The 23198-nt window shown below is 48.4% G+C and overlaps 1 protein-coding gene across 5 annotated transcripts in view; it reads right to left on the reverse strand.

Moving 5' to 3' along the window:
• vill (villin-like) overlaps positions 1–23198 on the reverse strand; it is a 102101-nt gene that overhangs the window by 11609 nt on the left and 67294 nt on the right. For all 5 annotated transcript variants that reach the window (XM_063044576.1, XM_063044574.1, XM_063044575.1 and 2 more), the window contains exons 11-16: positions 17268–17368; positions 15853–15990; positions 14276–14434; positions 13249–13425; positions 8568–8713; positions 2988–3132 (exon numbers count right to left, since the gene is read on the reverse strand). In XM_063044576.1, the coding sequence (XP_062900646.1) occupies positions 2988–3132; positions 8568–8713; positions 13249–13425; positions 14276–14434; positions 15853–15990; positions 17268–17368 (866 nt within the window). The remainder of the gene's footprint in view (positions 1–2987; positions 3133–8567; positions 8714–13248; positions 13426–14275; positions 14435–15852; positions 15991–17267; positions 17369–23198) is intronic.

Raw genomic sequence — 23198 nt, forward strand, 5'->3', positions numbered from 1 at the left:
ATAAATTTGAAAGGAGTTTTCCTTATCTATGAAAAACAATGACCAATCTTTTGAGTCCGTCTTTGCTCATTAGATCTCTATCATTGTTCATTTCAATTTCTCTTTGTTCTATCAACATTTAATGAAATAATTGTGAAGCAACACACATCAAAGTTGCTGGTGAATGCAGCAGGCCAGGCAGCATCTCTAGGAAGAGGTACAGTCGACGTTTCAGGCCAAGACTGGCAACTTTGATGTGTGTTGCTTGAACTTCCAGCATCTGCAGATTTCCTTGTGTTTGCGTGATTGTGAAGCAACAAGTTTTGTGCTTCTTTTCTGACTTCTAAAAGAACTTTGGATTAAAAGCATCAGAATCCAACAAGAGATAATCTTACAGAGGAATACATCTCTTAGAGATTGGACTGGCTCTGCGGTCTGGTACACATGAAATAGAATTGAACTGAGCACTTCTAGACTGCTTCCAGGACTCCGCAGTTTGATGTTTGAAATTCTGTGGGTTATTCGTTCTTTTTTTGCCATTTGCACAATTTGTTCTTGATGTTTTCTGTGAGTGTGTTCCATGGTGTTTCTTCATCTCGTGGCTGTCAGCACCTACATCAGTTGGGCTGCGCAGTCTTTCAGAACCGACCTGGTGTACTATGGGGACCCACAGCTTTGTGTGGGTTGACTCTGGCCGGGGTCTTCCTCACCTCAGCTTCAGCCAGATGGAGTGTCTGCTCCCCTGGGGGGTGGGGAGAGAGAGGTGTGTCTTCCTTGTCCACACTTTGTTCTGTGCATCAAACCGGGTGAAGAAGACATCCAGCCTCTCAGGGAGTGAAGCATCCTGGTCACTGACACGTGGGGTTTGCTTGTAGTCTGTAGGCCTCTGAATTCCCTGCCACATACGCCTCATGTCTCTAGTATCAGAAAAGTAGCTGTAAGTTCTCTGAGAATCCTCCTTCTTGGTGGAGCGGGAAAGCACAGTTCTTGCTTCCCTGAGAGCTGCCACATCGTCCTCACCGTGATCCTCCAAGCGGGCACGCACCTCTGCAGTAAGCCATGTCTTCCGATTTGCCCTCACATGGACGTTTCCGGAAGCGATTTTTGTCGCTGATCGTTGTCGAGAAATTAGCAGGCAGACAATTCAGAACTGTTTTGCTCACTGCGGTTTCCAGCATTCGGGCTTGGAGCTGCAGAAACAGCCGGCAGGCTAGCGAAGGGAAGAAGCACCTAACACCTCCACTGGTAGAGATGTACCTCCACCCTGCCACCCAGCAGGACAACTTACAACGACCAGTTAACCTACTAACCGGTACACCTTTAAACTGTGGTAGGAAACCGGAGCACCAGAGAAAACCCACACATTCCATGGGAAGGACGTACAGACACCTTACAGAATTGAACTCCAAATTCTGACGCTCAGAGCAGTAACAGTATCGCTCCAACCGCTACGCTACCGTGGCACCCCAGCATGCCAACTGTCTATTCTTTCTGTGTCTCTCATCACTTTACGAAGTTCTATCGTATTTTCCCTCTGGAGAAATCAATTCAAGTTTATCCGATGTCTCTTCATAGTTTACAGGCCCTTAGGCCTGTAAACCTCTCCAAAACCACCTTATCCTTCCAATAAAGTGGCGACCAGAAAGGAGAGGTCTACAGAGACATGGGACAAACACAAGCAAATATAGAACAGAGGGATCTGGGAATTCAGATACAAAATTCCCTAAAAGTGGCGTCAGAGGTAGATAGGGTTGTAAAGAGAGCTTTTGGTACATTGGCCTTTATTAATCAAAGTATTGAGTATAAGAGCTGGAGTGTTATGATGAGGTTGTATAAGGCATTGGTGAGGCCGAATCTGGAGTATTGTGTTAAGTTTTGGTCACCAAATTACAGGAAGGATATTAATAAGGTTGAAAGAGTGCAGAGAAGGTTTACAAGGATGTTGCCGGGACTTGAGAAACTGAGTTACAGAGAAAGGTTGAATAGGTTAGGACTTTATTCCCTGGAGCGTAGAAGAATGAGGGGAGATTTGATAGAGGTATATAAAATTATAATGGATATAGCTGGAGTGAATGCAAGCAGGCTTTTTCCACTGAGGCAAGGGGAGAAAAAAACCAGAGGACATGGGTTAAGGGTGAAGGGGGAAAAGTTTAAAGGGAACATTGGGGGGGGCTTCTTCACACAGAGAGTGGTGGGAGTATGGAATGAGCTGCCAGACGAGGTGGTAAATGTGGGTTCCTTTTTAACATTTAAGAATAAATTGGACAGATACATGGATGGGAGGTGTATGGAGGGATATGGTCCGTGTGCAGGTCAGTGGGACTAGGCAGAAAATGGTTCGGCACAGCCAAGAAGGGCCAAAAGGCCTGTATCTGTGCTGTAGTTTTTCTATGGTTTCTATGGTTTCTATTAAATGGGACTAGGTTGATGGGCATCTTGGATCAGATGGGCTGAAGAGCCTGGTGACATACTGTATGACTCAATAACTCTATCAGAACCAAACCAGGTGGATGGGCTGGGTGGTCTCTTCCCTTGGACCACCTGCACTGAGGAGCACGTCCAGAATTGGAGGCAGTACACAGGCTACTGCCAATTAGCAGAAGCTCCATACTGGGTAGACCAATGAGCAAAGACCCTGCATAGGACAACCAATTAGCAGAGGTTCTGCCTAGGGTAAGCCACTCAGCAGAAGCTCTGCACAGGGTAGGCCAATGAGTAGAGGCCCTGTATGTGACAACCGATTAGCAAAGGTTCTGCATAGGGTAAACCAATCAGCTGAGAGCAGACCAGTCAACTGCAGTACTGCTCAGGGGAAGCCAATCAGCTCTGTTCCTGTTCAGGACAAGGCTATCATCTGAGGCCCCAGTTGGCGTAGGATCTGCTCAGGGTAGCCAATCATCTGAAACGCTGCACAGGGAAGACCAATCGGCTGATGCCTGCTCTGGGTGAGCCAATCATCTGAGGTCTCACCACAGGATGGTCTAATCGGCCAGAGGGTCTGCTCTCACCTCTTCCCATGTGTCCAGCAACATGACATCATCTTCATCCAGGTCTTCCTGGGTGAAGTCGTAAATCTCCGTCATGATGAATCTTCCTGTCTGATTGGAGCATTCAAAGAGCCGTGGATCATATTCAATGTCGTCCTCCTGAAACCTGGGGATCACAGAATCAATGGGTTACCAACAGGGTACCGGGGAGGGCTAATGGCCAGAGAGGAGGAGAGAGAGTGGGGAGAGCGAGGGGGGAGAGAAATGGGGAGAGGGCAGGAAAGGGGTCAAGAGGGAGGGAGGAGGAGAGAAAAGAGGAGAAAGAGGTACGAGAGAAACAGGGGGAACAGAAATGGGGAGGGAGACAGGGAGGGGACAGAGAGGGAAGGGGAGGAGGAGAAAGTGTGGGGAAGGGGGAAAGAGAGACAGGGGGTGAGTGAGAGAAAACTTGAGGTAGATGTGGTAGGGGGAGAAGGGGGGAGAGAGGGGGAGGGGGAGTTTAAGAGAGAGGGACCATAAGACCATAAGATATAGGAGCAGAGTTAGGCTATTTGGCCCATCAATTCCGCTCCACCATTTGATTATGACAGATTCCTTTTCTCCCCATAACCCTCAATCCTCTTACATTTCCAGAACTTATCCACCTGCGCTTGAAATAAACCCAATGACTTGGCCTCCACGGCTGTCAGTGGCAATGAATTCCACAGATTCACCACTCTCTGGCTAAAGAGATTCCTCCTCATCTCCATTCTAAGGGACATCCTTTGAGGTTGTGCCCTCTGGTCCGAGACTCCCTCAATACAGGAAACATCCTCTCCATATCCACTCTTACCCAGGCCTTTCAGTGTTCAGTTCCTTCTCTCCTCCCTGATCCTTCTGAACTCTAGCAAGTACAGGCCCAGAGACATTAAAAGCTCTTCATACATTGACCCTTTCATTCCCAAAATCATCCTCTGGTCCCTCTCCAATGCCAGCACATCTTTTCTTAAGTAAGGGGTTCAAAACTGCTCACATTATTCTCTAGTGCAGTCTGACCAATGCTTTACAAAGCCTCAGCATTACATCCTCGCTTTTGTATTCTCTGAATAACGCTAACATCACATTTGACTTCCTTACCACCAACTCAACTTGTGAGAATGTGGCCAACTGGATGGATGATGGAGCGAGGAAAGATAGAGAGATAGAGATAGAGATAGAGAAAGGAAGGATGGGATGATTGGTGAAACAAAAGAAAGGTAAAAATCACCAACATTGGATAAACTTGTGGGCTGCTCCCAGCACATCCTTGTGTGTGCTGGTAGTTAGTACAAATAATGCATTTCACTGTATGCTTCAACGTAGATGTGGTAAATTAATCTGAATCTGACTGAGAGAGACTGACACCATGAATATGGCAGGGAAAGACAGAAAGGGGCGAGAAAAGGCAGGGAGAGAACCAAAGTTCAAAGTAAATTTATTATCAACGTACATAAATGTCACCATAAACAACCCTGAGATTTATTTTCTTATGGACATTCACGGTAAGTAGTAAGTGAAATCTTGCCTTCAGATATAAACTCATAAAAGACACCATATCTTACTACAGATTCAGTTTTAGAGTCGGAGTTGTATATTATGACTCATCCTTAATTATAGAGGGAGTTGTGTTTTGTAACTTCAAAACATTAAACTGATTCAAAGGAAGATACGGAGATGAAATGCGGGTGTAGCTTTGTCCTGGGAGGCACCCAGGTATCGCCTAGTAGCATGATGATGTATGCAATTAACATATTTCTATATATAACCCATAATTAATTATTTAAATGAAAGCAAATGCTTAATCAACCATTATATATATATACAAGATTACTCCAATATTATTGAAATCTTAAATACACAACAGCTAGGATATTCCACAATAATCGTCTGGATATAATTTATAGGATAAACAAGCAAGAACAACTTACTTAATAGATATCACCATTCCCAAACACACAAAACATACTGAAATCAATGTGAAAAACATCAGAAATACGCTGAATTAAAAGAGGAAATTGAAAGACTGTGGAATATGAACAGGGTACACATTGTCCCGATAGTAATATCTACAACAGGTCTCATCCCAGAGTCACTACACAATAGCATTAAACCCATTAGTGTCACAACCACAAATTCGGCAATTGAGCTCGTGAATATGCACGTGTCAGCTAATTATTATTCCATTCTGATAGTATTTAACCGCATTCATTGCATCGTAGTTTTTGTCGAGACTTGGACACAGCAACGTTTCGCTGCTTGCATTCCGCCTTGCTTGAGAAATTGGACTGTTGAGTCAACTAACTATGGAGACTAGTTTATTCGTTTAATTCTTAGTTGTTCTTTTCAGCTGCAGTGTCGGCTTTGTTTTCCATTCGAGTGTTTTAGTCAACGGCCCTGTTCAGCCTAGTGTTTATTGTTTTGTTTTCCCTCTAACACTGTTCGCATTAAAGTCTGTGATCTATCAAACCTGCTTCAGTGTCTCTCACTCTGCACTCGGGCTGTGTCCGTACAGAGTGAAAATTAGGCTTCCGCAGCAATGTTTATCTAAATCTTCAGAAAGCCACAATACTGAACACCACCAGGATAGTCTCAAAGTTCCTAGCAATTGAGAAATGAGCTTGCTTGCCTATGCCCACACCTCAGGTTTACCAGCCTAAGCCAAGAAAAATAACAATATAACAATAATAAGAAGTAATAAAGAGGCAGAAGACTAGATCAGGATGGACTAGATGGGCTGAAGGGCCTGCTTCTGTGCTGTAGTACTCTATGACTATGACTTGGAGGGGGCAAATTTTAAGGCATTCAAGTCCTAAAGCAAGTCTTGACCCAAAATATCAGCTATTCTCTTGCCTTCACAGACGCTGCCTGACGTAGCGGACATCTGCCCACCATGTTCTTACTGACCTTTTGTCCATCTTTTTTAATCCCACTTGGGTCAATATCTGCCCACGCATGGCCAATTTGAATAGTCGGGTACCAGCCCAATATGGACAAATGGGATATGAGAGATAGAGCTAAAGGGAGATAGAGATAGAAATAGAGATACTGTAGAGATAGAGACAGAGAGAGACAGAAACAGGGACAGACAGTTCAAGTTTATCGTCCTCTGACCATACATATACACAACCAAATGAAACAACGTTCCTCCGGATCACGGTGCACCCACAATACCAATATGACACACAGCACATAAGACAAGTATTACCATATATAAGTTAATAAAATATCATTTAAGATGCATGCAGTGTGCAACACAGGTAAACAGGAAGCAGTACAGTATGTGTGTACATCCATATATGTGTGTATATTTGGGTATGTATGTGTAGTGTGTGTGCATGTGTGTGGGGTGGGAGTGAGTGTGGTGAGTGTGAAAGTGTGAGTGTGGGTGTGAGTGTGAGTGTGTGGTGAGTGTGAGTGAGTGGTGAGTGTGAGTGTGTGTGAGTGTGTATGTGGTGAGTGTTAGTGTGGTGAGTGTGTGAGTGTGTGTGTGGGTGTGAGTGGTGAGTGTGAGTGTGGTGAGTGTGAGTGTGGGTGTGAGTGGTGAGTGTGAGTGTGTGTGTGGGTGTGAGTGGTGAGTGTGTGTGTGTGGGTGTGAGTGGTGAGTGTGTGTGAGTGTGAGTGTGGTGAGTGTGAGTGTGTGTGAGTGGTGAGTGTGAGTGTGAGTGAGTGTGAGCATGCTGAGTGTGAGTGTGTGTGTGGGTGTGAGTGGTGAGTGTGGGTGTGTGTGGGTGTGTGTGGGTGTGAGTGGTGAGTGTGGGTGTGAGTGGTGAGTGTGAGTGTGAGTGTGGGTGTGAATGGTGAGTGTGTGTGGATGTGAGTGGTGAGTGTGAGCATGATGAGTGTGAGTTGTGTGTGGGTGTGAGCGATGAGTGTGAGTGTATGTGAGTGTGAGTGTGGTGTGTGAGTGCGAACGTGCTGAGTGTGAGTGGTGAGTGTGAGTGTGGGTGTGGGTGTGAGTAGTGAGTGTGTGTGTGGGTGTGAGTGGTGAGTGTAAGTGTGAATGTGGTGAGAGTGAGTGTGGGTGTGAGTGTGGTGAGTGTGAGTGTGAGTGTGGTGAGTGTGGTGTGTGTGGGTGAGTGTGTGTGTGTGGGTGAGAGTGGTGAGTGTGAGTGTTTGTGTGTGTGTGGGTGTGAGTGTGAGTGTGGGCGTGAGTGGTGAGTGTGAGTGTGTGTGAGTGTGTATGTGGTGAGTGTGTGAGTGTGTGGGTGGGTGTGAGTGGTGAGTGTGAGTGGTGAGTGTGAGTGTGGTGAGTGTGAGTGTGAATGTGGTGAGTGTGAGCGTGTGTGTGGGTGTGAGTGGTGAGTGTGAGTGTGAATGTGAATGTGGTGAGTGTGGGTGTGAGTGGTGAGCGTAAGTGAGTGTGAGTGTATGGTGAGTGTGAGTGTGAATATGGTGAGTGTGAGCATGGTGAGTGTGAGCGAGAGTGTAAATGTGGTGGGTGTGAGTGGTGAGTGTGGGTGTGAGTGGTGAGTGTGAGTGGTGAGTGTGGTGAGTGTGAATGTGGTGGGTGTGAGTGGTGAGTGAGAGTGTGAATGTGGTGGGTGTGAGTGGTGAGTGGTGAGTGTGAGTGGTGAGTGTGGGTGTGAGTGGTGAGTGTGAGTGTGGTGAGTGTGGGTGTGAGTATGGTGAGTGAGAGTGTGAATGTGGTGGGTGTGAGTGGTGAGTGTGAGTGTGAGTGTGGGTGTGAGTGGTGAGTGTGAGTGTGAGTGTGGTGAGTGTGAGTGTGAGTGTGGTGAGTGAGAGTGTGAATGTGGTGGGTGTGAGTGGTGAGTGTGGGTGTGAGTGGTGAGTGTGAGTGGTGAGTGTGAGTGTGGTGATTGGGAGTGTGAATGTGGTGAGTGTGGGTGTGAGTGGTGAGTGTGGGTGTGAGTGTGAGTGGTGAGTGTGGGTGTGAGTGGTGAGTGTGAGTGTGGTGAGTGAGAGTGTGAATGTGGTGAGTGTGGGTGTGAGTATGGTGAGTGAGTGTGTGAATGTGGTGGGTGTGAGTGGTGAGTGTGAGTGTGGGTGTGAGTGGTGAGTGTGAGTGTGGGTGTGAGTGGTGAGCGTGTGTGTGGGTGTGAGTGGTGAGTGTGAGTGTGGTGAGTGTGAGTGTGGTGAGTGTGGTGAGTGAGAGTGTGAATGTGGTGAGTGTGGGTGTGAGTGGTGAGTGTGAGTGTGGATGTGAGCGGTGAGTGTGAGTGTGAGTGGTGAGTGTGGGTGTGAGTGGTGAGTGTGAGTGTGGTGAGTGTGAGTGTGGTGAGTGAGAGTGTGAATGTGGTGGGTGTGAGTGGTGAGTGTGGGTGTGAGTGGTGAGTGTGAGTGTGGGTGTGAGTGGTGAGTGAGAGTGTGAGTGTGGTGAGTGAGAGTGTGAATGTGGTGGGTGTGAGTGGTGAGTGTGAGTGGTGAGTGTGAGTGAGTGTGGTGAGTGTGAGTGTGAGTATGGTGAGTGAGAGTGTGAATGTGGTGAGTGTGTGTGAGGGAGATGCCGGGGTGTGAGTGTGAGTGTGGTGAGTGAGAGTGTGAATGTGGTGAGTGTGTGTGAGGGAGATGCCGGGGTGTAATCCTGCGGAGGATGAGCAGTGATTGCCCACACTGCAACATTACCGTTTATCACTGGCATACGGCGCTTTCCCACCCAGCACGGCCCAGAACTCAGCCGGCTCCTGTCCCTCCAGAACCGTCTGCTTCTCCCGCTTGGACAGGTTGTTGGCCACTGACTTCGCCATCTCTCGCTCATCACCGCTGCATCCCTGCAGAGAAGGAAAGACCCCCCCATGAAAGGGGACGCAAAGCTCCCAGGTTTCCTCTGTGAACGATCCGCTCCCTGCTGCCTGTGTCTCACAACATTGTCTCTCCCCCAGAAAGGACTGGTCTCTCCACACTGGCCCAACAATGACCCAGTTTAAAGTCCTTCGGGCAAACAGGCCTCCCCTCCATTCAGTCCGTCTGAACCTCCCACTGCCTCAGGAAAGCTGCAAACACAAAGAAGCTGGAGGAACTCAGCAGGTCAGGCAGCATCTATGGAGCGAAAGACAGCTGACGCTTTGGGCCAAGAGTTCCAGATGAAGGGTCTCAACCCAAAACAGCGACCGTCTACATCCCTCCATAGATGCTGTCTAACTCGCTGAAACCCTCCGATGTTTTGCATCTGCAGAATCTCCACAGGTAAGACGCCTCCCACCCTGGATGTTCCCTCTCCTTCCCTCTGCCATCTGACAGGAGATACAAAACGCTGAAAGCACAATTCGCAAGGTTCAAGGGCAGCTCTTCCCTGCTGTTATCAGACTCTTCAACAGACCTCTCACATACTAAAATATGAACTTGGTTCTCGCTATCTAAAGATTAGCTTTATTTCTCATACATACATCAAAACATAGAGTGAAATGTGCCATTTTGTGTCAAATCTGATCAATGCAGATTGTGCTGGGAAATTGCAAATGCCACTCCACTCTTCAAGAAGGGAGAGAGGCAGAAGAAACTAAATTATAGGCTGGCTAGTCTGACCTCAGTGGTTGGGAAGATGTTGGGGTTGATTGTTACGGATGTGGTTTCAGGGTACTTGGAGGCACATGATAAAAGAGGCCAAAGTCAGCATGGTTTCCTCAAGGGAAAATCTTGCCTAATAAATCTGTTGGAAGTAACAAGCAGGATAGACAAAAGAGAATCAGTTGATGTTGCGTACTTAGATTTTCAAAAAACCTTTGACAAGGTACCACACACGAGGCTGCTTAACAAATTAAGAGCCCGTGGTATTACAGGAAAGATACTAGCATGGATAGAGCAGTGGCTGATTGGCAGGAGGCAAAGAGTGGGAATAAAGGGAACCTTTTCTGGTTGGCTGCCAGTGACTAGTGGTGTTCCACAGGGGTCTGTGTTGGGACCGATTCTTTTTATAGAAACCACAGAAACCATGGAAAACTACAGCACAGAAACAGGCCCTTTGGCCCTTCTTGGCTGTGCCGAACCATTTTCTGCCTAGTCCCACTGACCTGCACACGGACCATATCCCTCCATACACCTCCCATCCATGTATCTGTCCAATTTATTCTTAAATGTTAAAAAAGAACCCGCATTTACCACCTCGTCTGGCAGCTCATTCCATACTCCCACCACAGAAGGCCCCCTAATGTTCCCTTTAAACTTTTCCCCCCTCACCCTTAACCCATGTCCTCTGGTTTTTTTCTCCACTTGCCTCAGTGGAAAAAGCCTGCTTGCATTCACTCTATCTATACCCATCATAATTTTATATACCTCTATCAAATCTCCCCTCATTCTTCTACACTACAGGGAATAAAGTCCTAACCTATTCAACCGTTCTCTGTAACTGAGTTTCTCAAGTCCCGGCAACATCCTTGTAAACCTTCTCTGCACTCTTTCAACCTTATTAAGATCCTTCCTGTAATTTGGTGACCAAAACTGAACACAATACTCCAGATTCGGCCTCACAGATGCCTTATACAACCTCATCATAACATTCCAGCTCTTATACTCAATACTTTGATTAATAAAGGCCAATGTACCAAAAGCTCTCTTTACAACCCTATCTACTTCTGACGCCACTTCTAGGGAATTTTGTATCTGTATTCCCAGATCCCTCTGTTCTACTGCACTCCTCAGTGCCTTACCATTAACCCTGTATATTCTACCTTAGTTTGTCCTTCCAACGTGCAATACCTCACACTTGTCTGTATTAAACTCCATCTGCCATTTTTCAGCCCATTTTTCCAGCTGGTCCAAGTCCCTCTGCAGGCTCTGAAAACCTTCCTCACTCTCTACTACACCTCCAATCTTTGTATCATCAGCAAATTTGCTGATCCAATTTACCACATTATCATCCAGATCATTGATATAGATGACAAATAACAATGGACCCAGCACTGATCCCTGTGGCACACCACTAGTCACAGGCCTCCACTCGGAGAAGCAATTCTCTACTACCACTCTTTGGCTTCTTCCATTGAGCCAATGTCTAATCCAATTTACCACCTCTCCATGTATACCTAACAACTGAATTTTCCTAACTAACCTCCCATGCGGGACCTTGTCAAAGGCCTTACTGAAGTCCATGTAGACAATATCCACTGCCTTCCCTTCATCCACTTTCCTGGTAACCTCCTCGAAAAACTCCAACAGATTGGTCAAACATGACCTACCACGCACAAAGCCATGTTGACTCTCCCTAATAAGTCCCTGTCTATCCAAATGCTTGTAGATTCTGTCTCTTAGTACTCCCTCCAATAACTTACCTACTACCGACGTTAAACTTACCGGCCTATAATTTCCCGGATTACTTTTCGATCCTTTTTTAAACAACGGAACAACATGAGCCACTCTCCAATCCTCCGGCACCTCACCCGTAGACAGCGACATTTTAAATATTTCTGCCACTGCCCCCGCAATTTCAACACTAGTCTCCTTCAAGGTCCGAGGGAACACCCTGTCAGGTCCCGGGGATTTATCCACTTTAATTTTCCTCAAGACAGCAAGGACCTCCTCCTTTTCAATCTGTACAGTTTCCATGATCTCACTACTTGATTCCCTCAATTCCATAGACTTCATGCCAGTTTCCTTAGTAAATACAGACGCAAAAAACCTATTTAAGATCTCCCTCATTTCCTTTGGTTCCGCACATAGCCGACCACTCTGATCTTCAAGAGGACCAATTTTATCCCTTACAATCCTTTTGCTCTTAATATACCTGTTATATGTTATTGACTTGGATGATGTTAATGATGGAGTTGATAGCTGTGTGGCTAAGTTTGTGGACGATACGAAGATAGGTGGAGGGGCAGGTAGCTTTGAGGAAGTAGAGATGTTACTGAAGGAATTAGATTAGGAAATGGGCAAATGTGGCCAATGGAATACTATGACAGGAATTGTATGATCAAGCACTTTGATAGAAGAAATGAAAGGGTTGACTATTTTCTAAATGGGGAAAAAATTTTAAAAACTGAGGTGCAAACGAACTTGGGAGTCCTTGTGCAGGATTCCCCAAAGATTAACTTGCAGGTTGAGTCTGTGGTGAGGAAGACAAATACAATGTTAGCATTCATTTCAAGAGGACTAGAGTATAAGAGCAAGGATATAATGTTGAGGCTTTATAAAGCATTGGCGAGGCCTCACTTGTAGTGTTGTGAGCAATTTTGGTCCCTTTATCTAAGAAAGGATGAGCTGACGTCAAAGGAGGTTCATGAAAATAATTCCAGGATTGAATGCTTTTCATATGAAGAGCATTTGATGACTCTGGGCCTGTATTCACTAGAATTCAGAAGAATGAGGGATGACCTCATTGAAACTTATCGTGTTTTGTTAGACCTCGATAGAGTGGATGTGGAGAGGATGTTTCCTATGGTGAGGGAGTCTAAGACCAGAGGACACAGCCTCAGAATAGAGGGGCGTCCTTTTAGAATGGAGATGACGAGGAATTTCTTTAGCCAGAGAGTGGTGAATCTATGGAATTTGTTGCCACAGGCAGAGGTTGACAGATTCTTGAATAGTCAGGGCACAAAGGGATACGGGGAGAAGGCAGGTGATTGAGGTTGAGAGGGAAAATGGATCAGCTATGATGAAATACCAGCACATGCTCGATGGGCCAAATGGCCTAATTCTGGTCCAATATCTGATTGTCTTATGGGCTTTACTCTGCAGCCCAGGCGACATCTATGGAGGGAAATAAAGAGCTGCCATTTTGGGTTGAGATCCTTCATTGGGACAGTCCTGATTAAGGATCTCAGCCGGAAATGTCCACTCTTTATTCCTTTCCAAGGATGCTGCCAGAACCGCCAAGCTCCTTCTGCATTTTCAGTGTGGAACAGGCCTTTCCGGCCCAATGGGCTGCACCACTCGGCAACCTACCTGTTTAATCCAAGCCGAATCAGAGGACCGTGTACAATGACCGATTAACCTGCGAACCGCTACCTCCTCAGAATGGGGGAGGAAACCCCAGCACTCACAGGGAGAACATACAGACGGCGCCAGAATTGAACTCTGAACTCTGACACCCCCGGCTGTAATAGGGTCATGTGAACCTCTGTGCTACCTTGGCGCCCCACGTTGTGTGTGTCAGGTGAATAAAATTGATCCTTGATCTTTGACAAATAGAGCAAATCTAATCTAACTTCGTGTGGTTTCGCCAGCTCATGGGAAGGAGGAGTTGGCGGGACTGTTGAGGAGGCCCGCCCTGATCTTCAGTCCCAACTCCACAAGCCAGGCCCTCTCGGTTCCCTTGCTCTGGAGTGGACCCCCAGCCACTCTCCCACCCACCCGCTTGCCCAGGTGAACTCACCCTGCCGCACCACATGTAAGTGGTCTGTTCTGTCTTGAGCACAAAGATGTCGTTAGAGTTGAGGGAGGAGGCGCGGGCAGGCACCTCAGTGGCCTTGGTGTTCAGCTCCGTGGTGCCCCGCACCTGGAACAGCCTGACAGGCACATCTTCGGTCTTCCCGCTGCGGCCCGTCCCACCCTGTGGGCAACACGACAGGTCACTTGGGGTGGGGTGCAGACAGAGGTGGGGACACAGGCCCGTCCCACCAGGGCTGTACTCGGCCCGTCCCACCAGGCCTGTACTCAGGCCCGTCCCACCAGGCCTGTACTCAGGCCCGTCCCACCAGGTCCGTACTCAGGCCCGTCCCACCAGGCCTGTACTCAGCCCGTCCTACCCTTCCCCAACACCACCTGGTCTGTCTACAACCTCCTCTCCCCTCAATCCCCTCCCAACAACCCTCCCACCATCTCCATCCCATCCCTCCTCTCCCCTCCCCTCTCCTACCCCACCCTCTCTACTCATCTGTCTGCACCACCCTCCCCATCCTGTCTCTGCTCCCTCCACACTCTCTCCCCCCTCTCTTGCCCCCAGATCCCTGCCCACAAACTCCAAGCTCCCCCCGATCTCTCACCACATACCTCCACCCAGCTCGATACACAAACTTACCACCCCCCTCAACACCCTGACCTACCCACCCCCATCCATTACCCATCCTCACCTCCTCAACACCCATCCCTCTGGCATCTATCCCCACCCGCAGACTCACACCCCCACACCGACCAGGAACTGGAGTGTACCCCCACCTCCCGGAGTGGGAGGTTTGCCGGCTCACTCCAGAGGGACCTAGTTCAAGGTGGGGCGGGAGGAGGCTGAGGGTGAACAATCCCCTCCCCTCACTTTTGAAATGCCCACTCACACATGGGGAAGGGGTGATGGGGGGGGAGGCTGTGGGAGGTCCGGCGGATGGGGTGGGGCACCAGGAGTGAGGTCGGGGGGGTGGGTGGGGATGGGGTTCAGGAGGCCAGTCGATGGAATGGCAGTGACTCACCTGGAAGACGATGAGCTTGCCCTTGAAGATGGCCTGGAAGTGGCGAGGTTCGTGGCCCATCACCACCCGGACCTGCACCGGCTCCCCGCGGTATTGGTTGTCAAGGTTCACCGCCTGGTAGGCTGAGGCGGCGATCTCATCGGGCGACGCGTGCAGACCCTGAGCGGGCGAAGACGGGCAGCATCAGCACAACTTGCACCTCCCTTCACGTCATTCCATAAGTATTCACACGTCTGTCTAAAAGTCCTTTAAACAGAGCTACCGTCTCTGCCTCCACCACCACTCACCCACCTCTCTCTGTGTAAAAAACCTTCCCCCGCACACACATCTCCTCCACAGCCTCCATCAGCCCGGGTGCACCACAAGCCTGTGTGCTTGGCCCCCTGCTCTACTCGATGTACACGTACGACTGGGAGGCCAAGCACAACTCCAACGCCATGTTCGAGTTTGCTGACACCACCACTGTCGCTGGTGGAATCAAAGGTGGTGTCGAAGCAGCGTACGGGAGGGAGATTGCCACGACAAGCTCTCTCTCCATGTCAGCAAAGCCAAAGAGCTGATTATTGATTACAGGAGGAAGAAACCGGGCTCCATAAGCCAGTCCTCATTAGGAGAATGGAAGGGTAGTTGTTCAGTAACTTCAAATTCCTTGGCGTGAGGAAACCCACACGGCCACAGGGGAAAAACGTACAATCTCCTTGCAGACAATGGTAGGAATCAATAGCTGTCACTATAAAGCATTTTGCTAATCACAATGCTACCGTACCATGTAGAAATAAATATTATTTATCCACTCTGCACTTTTTCTTTATTCTCAATTATTGTTTCATCTTGTTCTACCTCAGTGCACTGTGTAATGATTTGTTCATTATGCAAAGCACCTTTCGCTGTATCTTAGTAATTATTATTGTATAATTTATAATAATGGTTCCATTAAGGTTGGAGTAGTTGGGGAGGAGGGTAATGTAGACAAGCTCCCGCTACCTATTAAATGCTCCCAATAGCATGCGTCTCAAGCAGCCTCCGACAACCAAGTCCAGCTCCTGGCCTTCACGGGTGGCTTAGCTACTAAGCCCAGCGGAACAGTTTCTACTGAGAGGAGAAGGGGTGAGGGTGGGTCACTGTGGGCCTTAGAACCAGTCACTTCGGACAGCTGTGGTTGGCAGCCCATCGGGAAGAAGGAAAACTCTGGGGCTGGAATCCCTAAGGCAGTCCGACGTTGAGTTCAACGCTGACTGGCAAGTCCTGCGATGCCAGGTACCAATCTATATCCACCTCTGCCATTCCTTTGGATTCATCAGTTGTGTGGGAGGGGGAGCCTGCCACATGCATTACAGCTTGCTCTCCATTTCGTACTGCCCTCCCTTGCATATCATGTCGACAGCTAGGAAGCCATATCCATGGTCTACACCAACCAGCACAGGGCCAGTCGGTCACTTACAATAATAAACCAATTCTAATTCCAGTTCCAGTGTCTCAGCTGCCTCCACAGTTCAGGGGTAGTTAGGGATGGGCTATCAATGATCAATGCTGGCATTGCCTCATTCCATGGCCAATGAAATGGATGCATTTCCCACCTGCCACATGTAGAGGATATACGCAGGCTTGTTGTTCCTCATGTAGGTGTACAGCACCAAGTAGCAGTCTCCGCCGTAGAACTGTCCATAGGTCTTGGGATCGACTGGAACCAGCTCTCTCTCCTCAATTCGCCATATCTGTCCAGAGAGCAGAACACATCAGACACCCTCCGTGCATCCGGCTCAGGGCTTCAGTCCAACTCAGTCGCCTGGAGACAGCAGGGACTGCAGGTGACTGAAGCCCTGATCTGCTGAAGGAACTCAGGGGGTCGAGTAGGAATAGATAGTCAGCGGTTCAAGTCCGGACCCTTCCTCTGATCCTCCACCAGTCCAGGCGAAGAGGGTCTAGGCCCAAAACATCATACGTCGATTCCCCCCTCCCCCCACAGATTCCGCCTGACCTGCTGAGTTCCACCAGTTTACTTTTGCATTCCAGTTGCTCACTAGCCCAATCAATAGGTTCAACACCATTAGTTCATTCAACATTTACAATTTCATCAGTTTCATCCAACAGATCAATCATTTTCAAAAGCTCTGATTAATCTGGATGACTCTGGGCTGGATGTTTCACCATTTTTAGATGTTACACAATAGAATGGCTACATTTCTGGTTTCAAGGGAGCATGGAAAGTGGGGCGTAATGGGAGAATGAGAAGAGGGGTCCCAATGGGAGAGTGGGACATGGGGCCCCAATGGGAGAATGGGAAGAGGGGCCCCAATGGGAAAATGGGAAGAGGGGCCCCAATGGGAGAATGGGAAGAGGGGTCCCAATGGGAGAGTGGGACATGGGGCCCCAATGGGAGAATGGGAAGAGGGGCCCCAATGGGAGAATGGGAAGAGGGGCCCCAATGGGAGAATGGGAAGAGGGGCCCCAATGGGAGAATGGGAAGAGGGGTCCCAATGGGAACATATAAAGCTTTGCCCCAATTGAAGCATGTGAAATGGGGCATAAATAGGAATAGGGAAATCAGGCCCAAATTGGTGTACAGTAAGCGGAGCCCCAGTGGGAGCAAGGGAAATGGGATCATCGGAAGTGGGGCACTGGAATTGAAAAACTGCCTGACTCTATGGGTCTGTCTCCACATCTTCCTCAGGTAGAGCGTTCGAAAAATTCACCACATTTTGGGGAAGAAATTCTGAAAGGGGGAGGGCACCCTTATCCTGAGACTATGCGCTGTCGCCTAGATACTGGGCACCCCCTGCTCAAAATCCACCCTGTCGACCCCCCTCAGATTTGAAATGTTCACTCAGGTCTCCACTCGACCTCCCACACTCCAATGTCAGACCACTCCTCTGCAGACAGCGTTCACAGGCCAATGCTGGGCTATCAGACAACCGCAAGCAGCCCTTCGCACGCCCAACATACGTGACGGGTCGGGGGGGGGGGAGGGCAGGGGCTGATAGATGTCACTCACCTCGACCTTGCCCGAGGCGTCGTCTACCATCCTCTTCCTCGCAGCCAGGTCAGGCCTGGCGTGCAACTCGGTCACATCAAACTTGGTCTGTTCTACCTTGGCTGTGGGAGAGAACAGGCAGAGGGTGAGACCCTGGGGAGAGAGAATCAGGAAAATCCATCGCAGATGCTGGAAATCCGGAATGTTAAACAGGGCGTGGTGGAAAGACTCAAAGGAAGCGGAAATAGCCAGGAAGATGGACTTCAAACACCACGGTAACACAGGCGTCTCTCATTTCGATTTGTTTTTCCTTCCTGTTCATTCCTCTCCAATAGACGCTGCCTGGTTTGCTGAGCTGCTCCAGCATCTTGTGTTTGCTGCTCAGCGTTGGCAGCATCTGCAGTAATAACAAACTTGATTCTAATTCTGAGTTGCAGATATTTTGCACCATGTTTATGGGACGGCATGTTAGCACGTTGCTGTGTAACGCCAGCTGTACGTTGGGGTTCGGTTCGTCTTTCAGAATCAGGTTTAATATCACCGGCATATGTTGTGAAATTTGTTGGCTTTGCAGCAGCAGTAGAATGCACTATATATTTATAGAAAAAATACCATGAATTACAGCAAGTATATATGGATATTAAATAGTTAAATTAGAAATCAAAAAGTAGTGAGGTAGTGTTCACGGGTTCAATGTCCATTTAGGAATCGGATGGCAGAGGGGAAGAAGCTGTTCCTGAATCACTGAGTGTGTGCCTTCAGGCTCCTGTATCTCCTACCTGGTGGTAACAGTGAGACGAGGGCCAGCCTGGGTGATGGGGGTCCTTCATGATGGGCGCCATCTTTTTGAAGATGTCTTGGATACCAAGGAGGCTAGTACCCATGATGGAGCTGACTAATTTTACAACTTTCTGTAGCTTCTTTCGATCCTGTGCAGTAGTTCACCACCCCTCCCCCATACCAGATGGTGATACAGGCTGTCAGGATGCCCTCCACGGTACCTTTGTAGAAGTTTTCAGGTGCTTTAGGTCACAAGCCAAATCTCCTCAAACTCCTAATGAAATATAGCAAACATGAGAAATTCTCAAATATAGCCATTGTCTTGTCTTCTTCATCGCTATGTTGGGACCAGGTTAGATCCTCAGAGATATTGACACCCTGGAACTTGAAATTGCTCACTCTCTCCACTTCTGATTCGACTGTGTTCCCTTGTCTGACCCTTTCTGAAATCCACAATCAGCTCTTTGGTCTTGCTGACATTGAGTACAAGGTTGTTATTCTGACACCACTCCACTAGCTGGTCTATCTCACTCCTGTATGCCCTCCTACCTCCATCTGAGATTCTGCCAACAATGGTAGTATCATCAGCAAATTTATACTGTAGATGGCACTTGAGCTATGGCTAGCCACACAGTCATGGTTTTGGAGAGGGTAGAGCAGTGGGCACCAGTGTTGATCACCAGCGAGGGGGAGATGCTATCACCAATCTGCACAGATTGTGGTCTTCCGGCTAGGAAGTTAAGGATCCATTTACAGAGGGAGGTGCAGGGGTCCAAGCATGTCCTGGGTGATGGGGTCCTTAGTGATGGATGCCTCCTTTTTCAGGCACCACTCCTTGGAGATGTCCTGGATGCTACAGAGGTTAGTGCCCATAACTGAGCTGACTAAGTTTACACTTCTCTGCAGCTTATTTCGATCCTGTGCGGTAGTTTTCCAATACCAGAATGTGATTCAGCCAGTTAGAAAGCTCTCCACAGTACATCTGTAGGAATTTGCGAGTGTCTTTCATGACGTACCTCAGACTCCTAATGAAATACAGCCGCTGTCTTGCCTTCTTTATAGCTGCATCTATATGTTGCATCCAGGTTCGGTCCTCAGAGATCTTGACACCCAGGAACTTGAAACTGCTCACTCTCTCCACTTCTGATCCCTCTATGAGGATCAGTGTGTGTTCCCTTGTCTTAGTCTTCCTGAAGACCACAATCAGCTCTTTGGTCTTACTGACACTGGGTGCTGAAACACCACTCCACCAGCTGGTATATCTCGCTCCTGTACGTCTCCTTGTCTTCGCCTGAAATTCTGCTAATAATAGCTGTATTGTCAGCAAATTTATAGATGGTATTGGAGCTGTGCCAAGGCACACTGTCATGGGTATAGAGAGAGTAGAACAGTGGGTGAGGTGAGTCAGTGGATTGTCATTGAGGTGGAGATATAACCACCAATCCACACAGATTGTGGTCTTCCGGATAGGAAGCTTAGGATGGGGTTGCAGAGGGAGGAACTGAAGCCCAGGTTCTGGAGCTTTTTGGTTAGGACTGTAAGAATCATTGTGTTAAACACTGAGCTGTAGTCAATAAACAGCATCCTGACATAGGTATTTGTATTGTCCAGCTGATCCAAGGCTGTGTAGAGCCAATGAGATCATGTCTGCCGTAGACCTTCTGTGGCAATGGGCAAATTGCAGTGGGTCCAGGCCCTTGCTGTGGTAGGAATTAATTCTAGCCATGACCAGCCTCTCAAAGTACTTCATCACTGTAGACGTGAGAGCTACTGGACGATAGCCGTTAAGGCAGCTCACCCAGCTCTTCCTGGGTACTGGTATAAACGTTGCCCTGTTGAAGCAGGTGGAAACATCTGACTGTAGCGATGAGAGAACAAAGATGCCTTTGAACACTCCTGCCAGCTGGTTGGCACAGGTTTTGAGAGCCTTACCAGGTACTTCATCTGGCCCTGTTACCCTGCTAAGGTTCACCTCCTGAAACACAGCCTGATGTTGGCCTCCGAGACAAAGATCACGGGGTCACCGGGTGCAGCAGGGATCCTCATTGCTGGAGTTTTATTCTCCCGTACAGAGTGAGCAAACAAGGTGCTGTGCTCATCTGAGAGTGAAACATCACTGCCATGCATATGCTGATGGGTTTCACCTTGCAGGAAGTAATGGTCTGCAAACCCTGCCAGAGCTGACAAGCATCCAATTCTGCTTCCAACCTCATCCAGACTTCTTCCTTTGCTTTTGAGGTAGCTCTCCATAAGCCATACCTGATTTTCTTGCACAGACCTGGGTCGCCAGACTTGAATGCCAGAGACCTAGCCCTCAGCAGAGTACGAACCTCCTGGTTCATCCGCGGCTTTTGATGTGGGTAGGTACACCAAGTTCTCTCAGGCACACAGTGATCCACACAGATTTTAATGAAGTCAGTAACAACTGCAGCATACTCATCCAGGTTCGAAGATGAATCCCTGAATACAGTCCAGTCCACCTGATTCAAAGCAGTCCTGTAGGCGCTCCTGTGCTTCCCTTGCCCATACCTTCTTGGTCCTCACTGCTGGTGCTGCAGTCTTCAGTCTCTGCCTATACTCAGTGAGTAGAAATACAGCCAGGTGATCAGACTTCCCGAAGTGAGGGTGTGGAATAGCACAGTAGGCATTCTTGATGGTGGTGTAATGGTGGTCCAGTGTGTTGTTTCCTCCAGTGCTACAAGTGATTTGTTGGTAATAATTATTTAGAGACTTTTTCAGAACGACCTGGTTAAGCTCGCCCATAACGATGGGGAAGACATCAGGTTGTGCTGTTTCCTGCCTGTTGATCAGATCGCTCAGTTCACTGAGAGCCTGTTCGACACTGGCCTGTGGTGGGATGTACACTGCTACCATGATGATGGCCGAAATCCGTCACGGCAGATAAAATGGATGGCACTTGATCGTGATGTGTCCCAGGTCTGTCATACACCACAAGCAGTTGATCAAACTGTAACACTGCGTCTGGAACAGAGGGGGTTAACCAAAGCTCCTATGACAAAGTGACTGATCTTTGAGAACAGGGGTGTACCGTTTGGAATCTCTGCCGTGCCTCTGTGGTATGGTGGTGTAGCAGTTAGCGCCATTGTCTAACAGCATCAGGTCGATGATCGGGGTTCAGTTCCCACCACTGTCTGTCATGTTCTGACCATGACTGGGAAGATTTCCTCTAGGTGCTCTGGTTTCCTCCGTATGCGTTAGCTAGAGAGCTGAGGGGATGCTATGTTGGCGCCAGAAGCATGGTGAAACTTGCGGGCTGCCCAGCACAACTCTCACTGATTTGATCTGACACAAACAACACATTTCACTGGATGTTTCAATGTACCGTACATGAGACTAATAAAGCTCTTCTTAAACCTTCCAGCTCGTCGGTAAGTGAGGCAGCCCATACCCTCAGGCAGCAAGACTTGGACAAGGTCGTCCACATGCTCAGCGTGCCAGATAGCCATCTCCAACAGGAGCGAGTGTAACCACTCATCCGTAACTCAACATCGTCGTTAACATCCTGGGGTTAATGACAACAAGCTCAATTAAACCGGACACCGGGGGATTGAGATCAAGAGCTCAGTGCTCAAAGTACGGGTCGACAATGTCGGGTAGACAAACCTGAGACTCATTTTCTTGCGGGCATTCACAGTAAATCCAAGAGACACAATAGAATCAGTGAACTATCACACCCCAACAGCATGGACAAACAGACCGTGTGAAAAAAAAACAAACTGTGCAAATACAAAAAATAATAATAATAAACAAGTAAGCAATAACCATTGAGAACATGAGACGAAGAGTCCTTGAAAGTGAACCCATGGGATGTGGGAACAGTTCAGTGATGGGGCAAGAGAAGGTGTGTGAAGTTATTTCTTTGGTTTAGGAGGCTGATGACTGAGGGGTAACTATTGTTCTTGAACCTGGTGGTGCGGGTCCTGAGACTCCTGAACCTGGTGGTGCGGGTCCTGAGGCTCCTGAACCTGGTGGTGCGGGTCCTGAGGCTCCTGAACCTGGTGTTGCGGGTCCTGAGGCTCCTGAACCTGGTGGTGTGGGTCCTGAGGCTCCTGAACCTGGTGGTGCGGGTCCTGAGGCTCCTGAACCTGGTGGTGCGGGTCCTGAGGCTCCTGAACCTGGTGGTGCGGGTCCTGAGACTCCTGAACCTGGTGGTGCGGGTCCTGAGGCTCCTGAACCTGGTGGTGCGGGTCCTGAGGCTCCTGAACCTGGTGGTGCGGGTCCTGAGGCTCCTGAACCTGGTGGTGCGGGTCCTGAGGCTCCTGAACCTCCTGTCCGATGGCAGCAGTGGGAAGAGAGCATGGCCTTGGTGGTGGGTGGTTTATGCTGCGAGGGGAAGAATTTAAAAAGGGCCGGGATGCTTCATTAAAGGAAGTAGGTGGAGGCTTCAGATTTATCAGGATGTCGCCTGGATTAGACTGCGTGTCTCATCAGGATAGGTTGAGCGATCCAGGACTTTTCCCTTTGGAGTGGGGGGGAAGGATGAGAGGTGGCTTGATAGAGGTATACAAAATGATAAGGGGCTTGCCCAAGCGGACAGCCAGAGATTTTTTTCTCCAAGGTGGAATGAGGGCACAGAACTTTAATGTAGTTGGAGGATCGTACAGGGGGTTCAGAGGTAAGCTTTTCTTTTTACACAGAGAGTGGTGAGTGTGTGGAATGCTCTGTCGAGGAAGGTGGTGGAGGCAGATACATTAGGGACATTTAAGAGACTTTTAGAGTTGATAGAACTCTAGATGATAGAAAAATGGAGGGTTATGTAAAAAGCAACACACACAAAATGCTGGTGAACGCAGCAGGCCAGGCAGCATCTATAGGAAGAGGGACAGTCGACGTTTCGGGCTAAGACCCTTCGTCAGGACTCAGTCAATTTCCAGCATCTGCAGATTTCCTCGTGTTTGCGGCTATGTAAAAAGAAAGAGTTAGGTTGATCTCGGAGTAGGTTAAAAAGTTGGTACAATATCAGGGACCAAAAGGAGTTAGAATCAGAATCGGACTCAGGTTTAACGTTACCGGCATATGTCGTGAAATTTTTTAACTTAGTGGCAGCAGTACACTGCAGTACAGGATAATAGACAAAAAGTAAATAGATAGATAGATATATGTATATTAAATAGTTAAATTAAAAATAGTGTAAAAGTGAGGTAGTGCCCA

The sequence above is a fragment of the Mobula hypostoma genome, chromosome 3, assembly GCF_963921235.1.
Source record: "Mobula hypostoma chromosome 3, sMobHyp1.1, whole genome shotgun sequence".
Classification (NCBI taxonomy): domain Eukaryota; kingdom Metazoa; phylum Chordata; class Chondrichthyes; order Myliobatiformes; family Myliobatidae; genus Mobula; species Mobula hypostoma.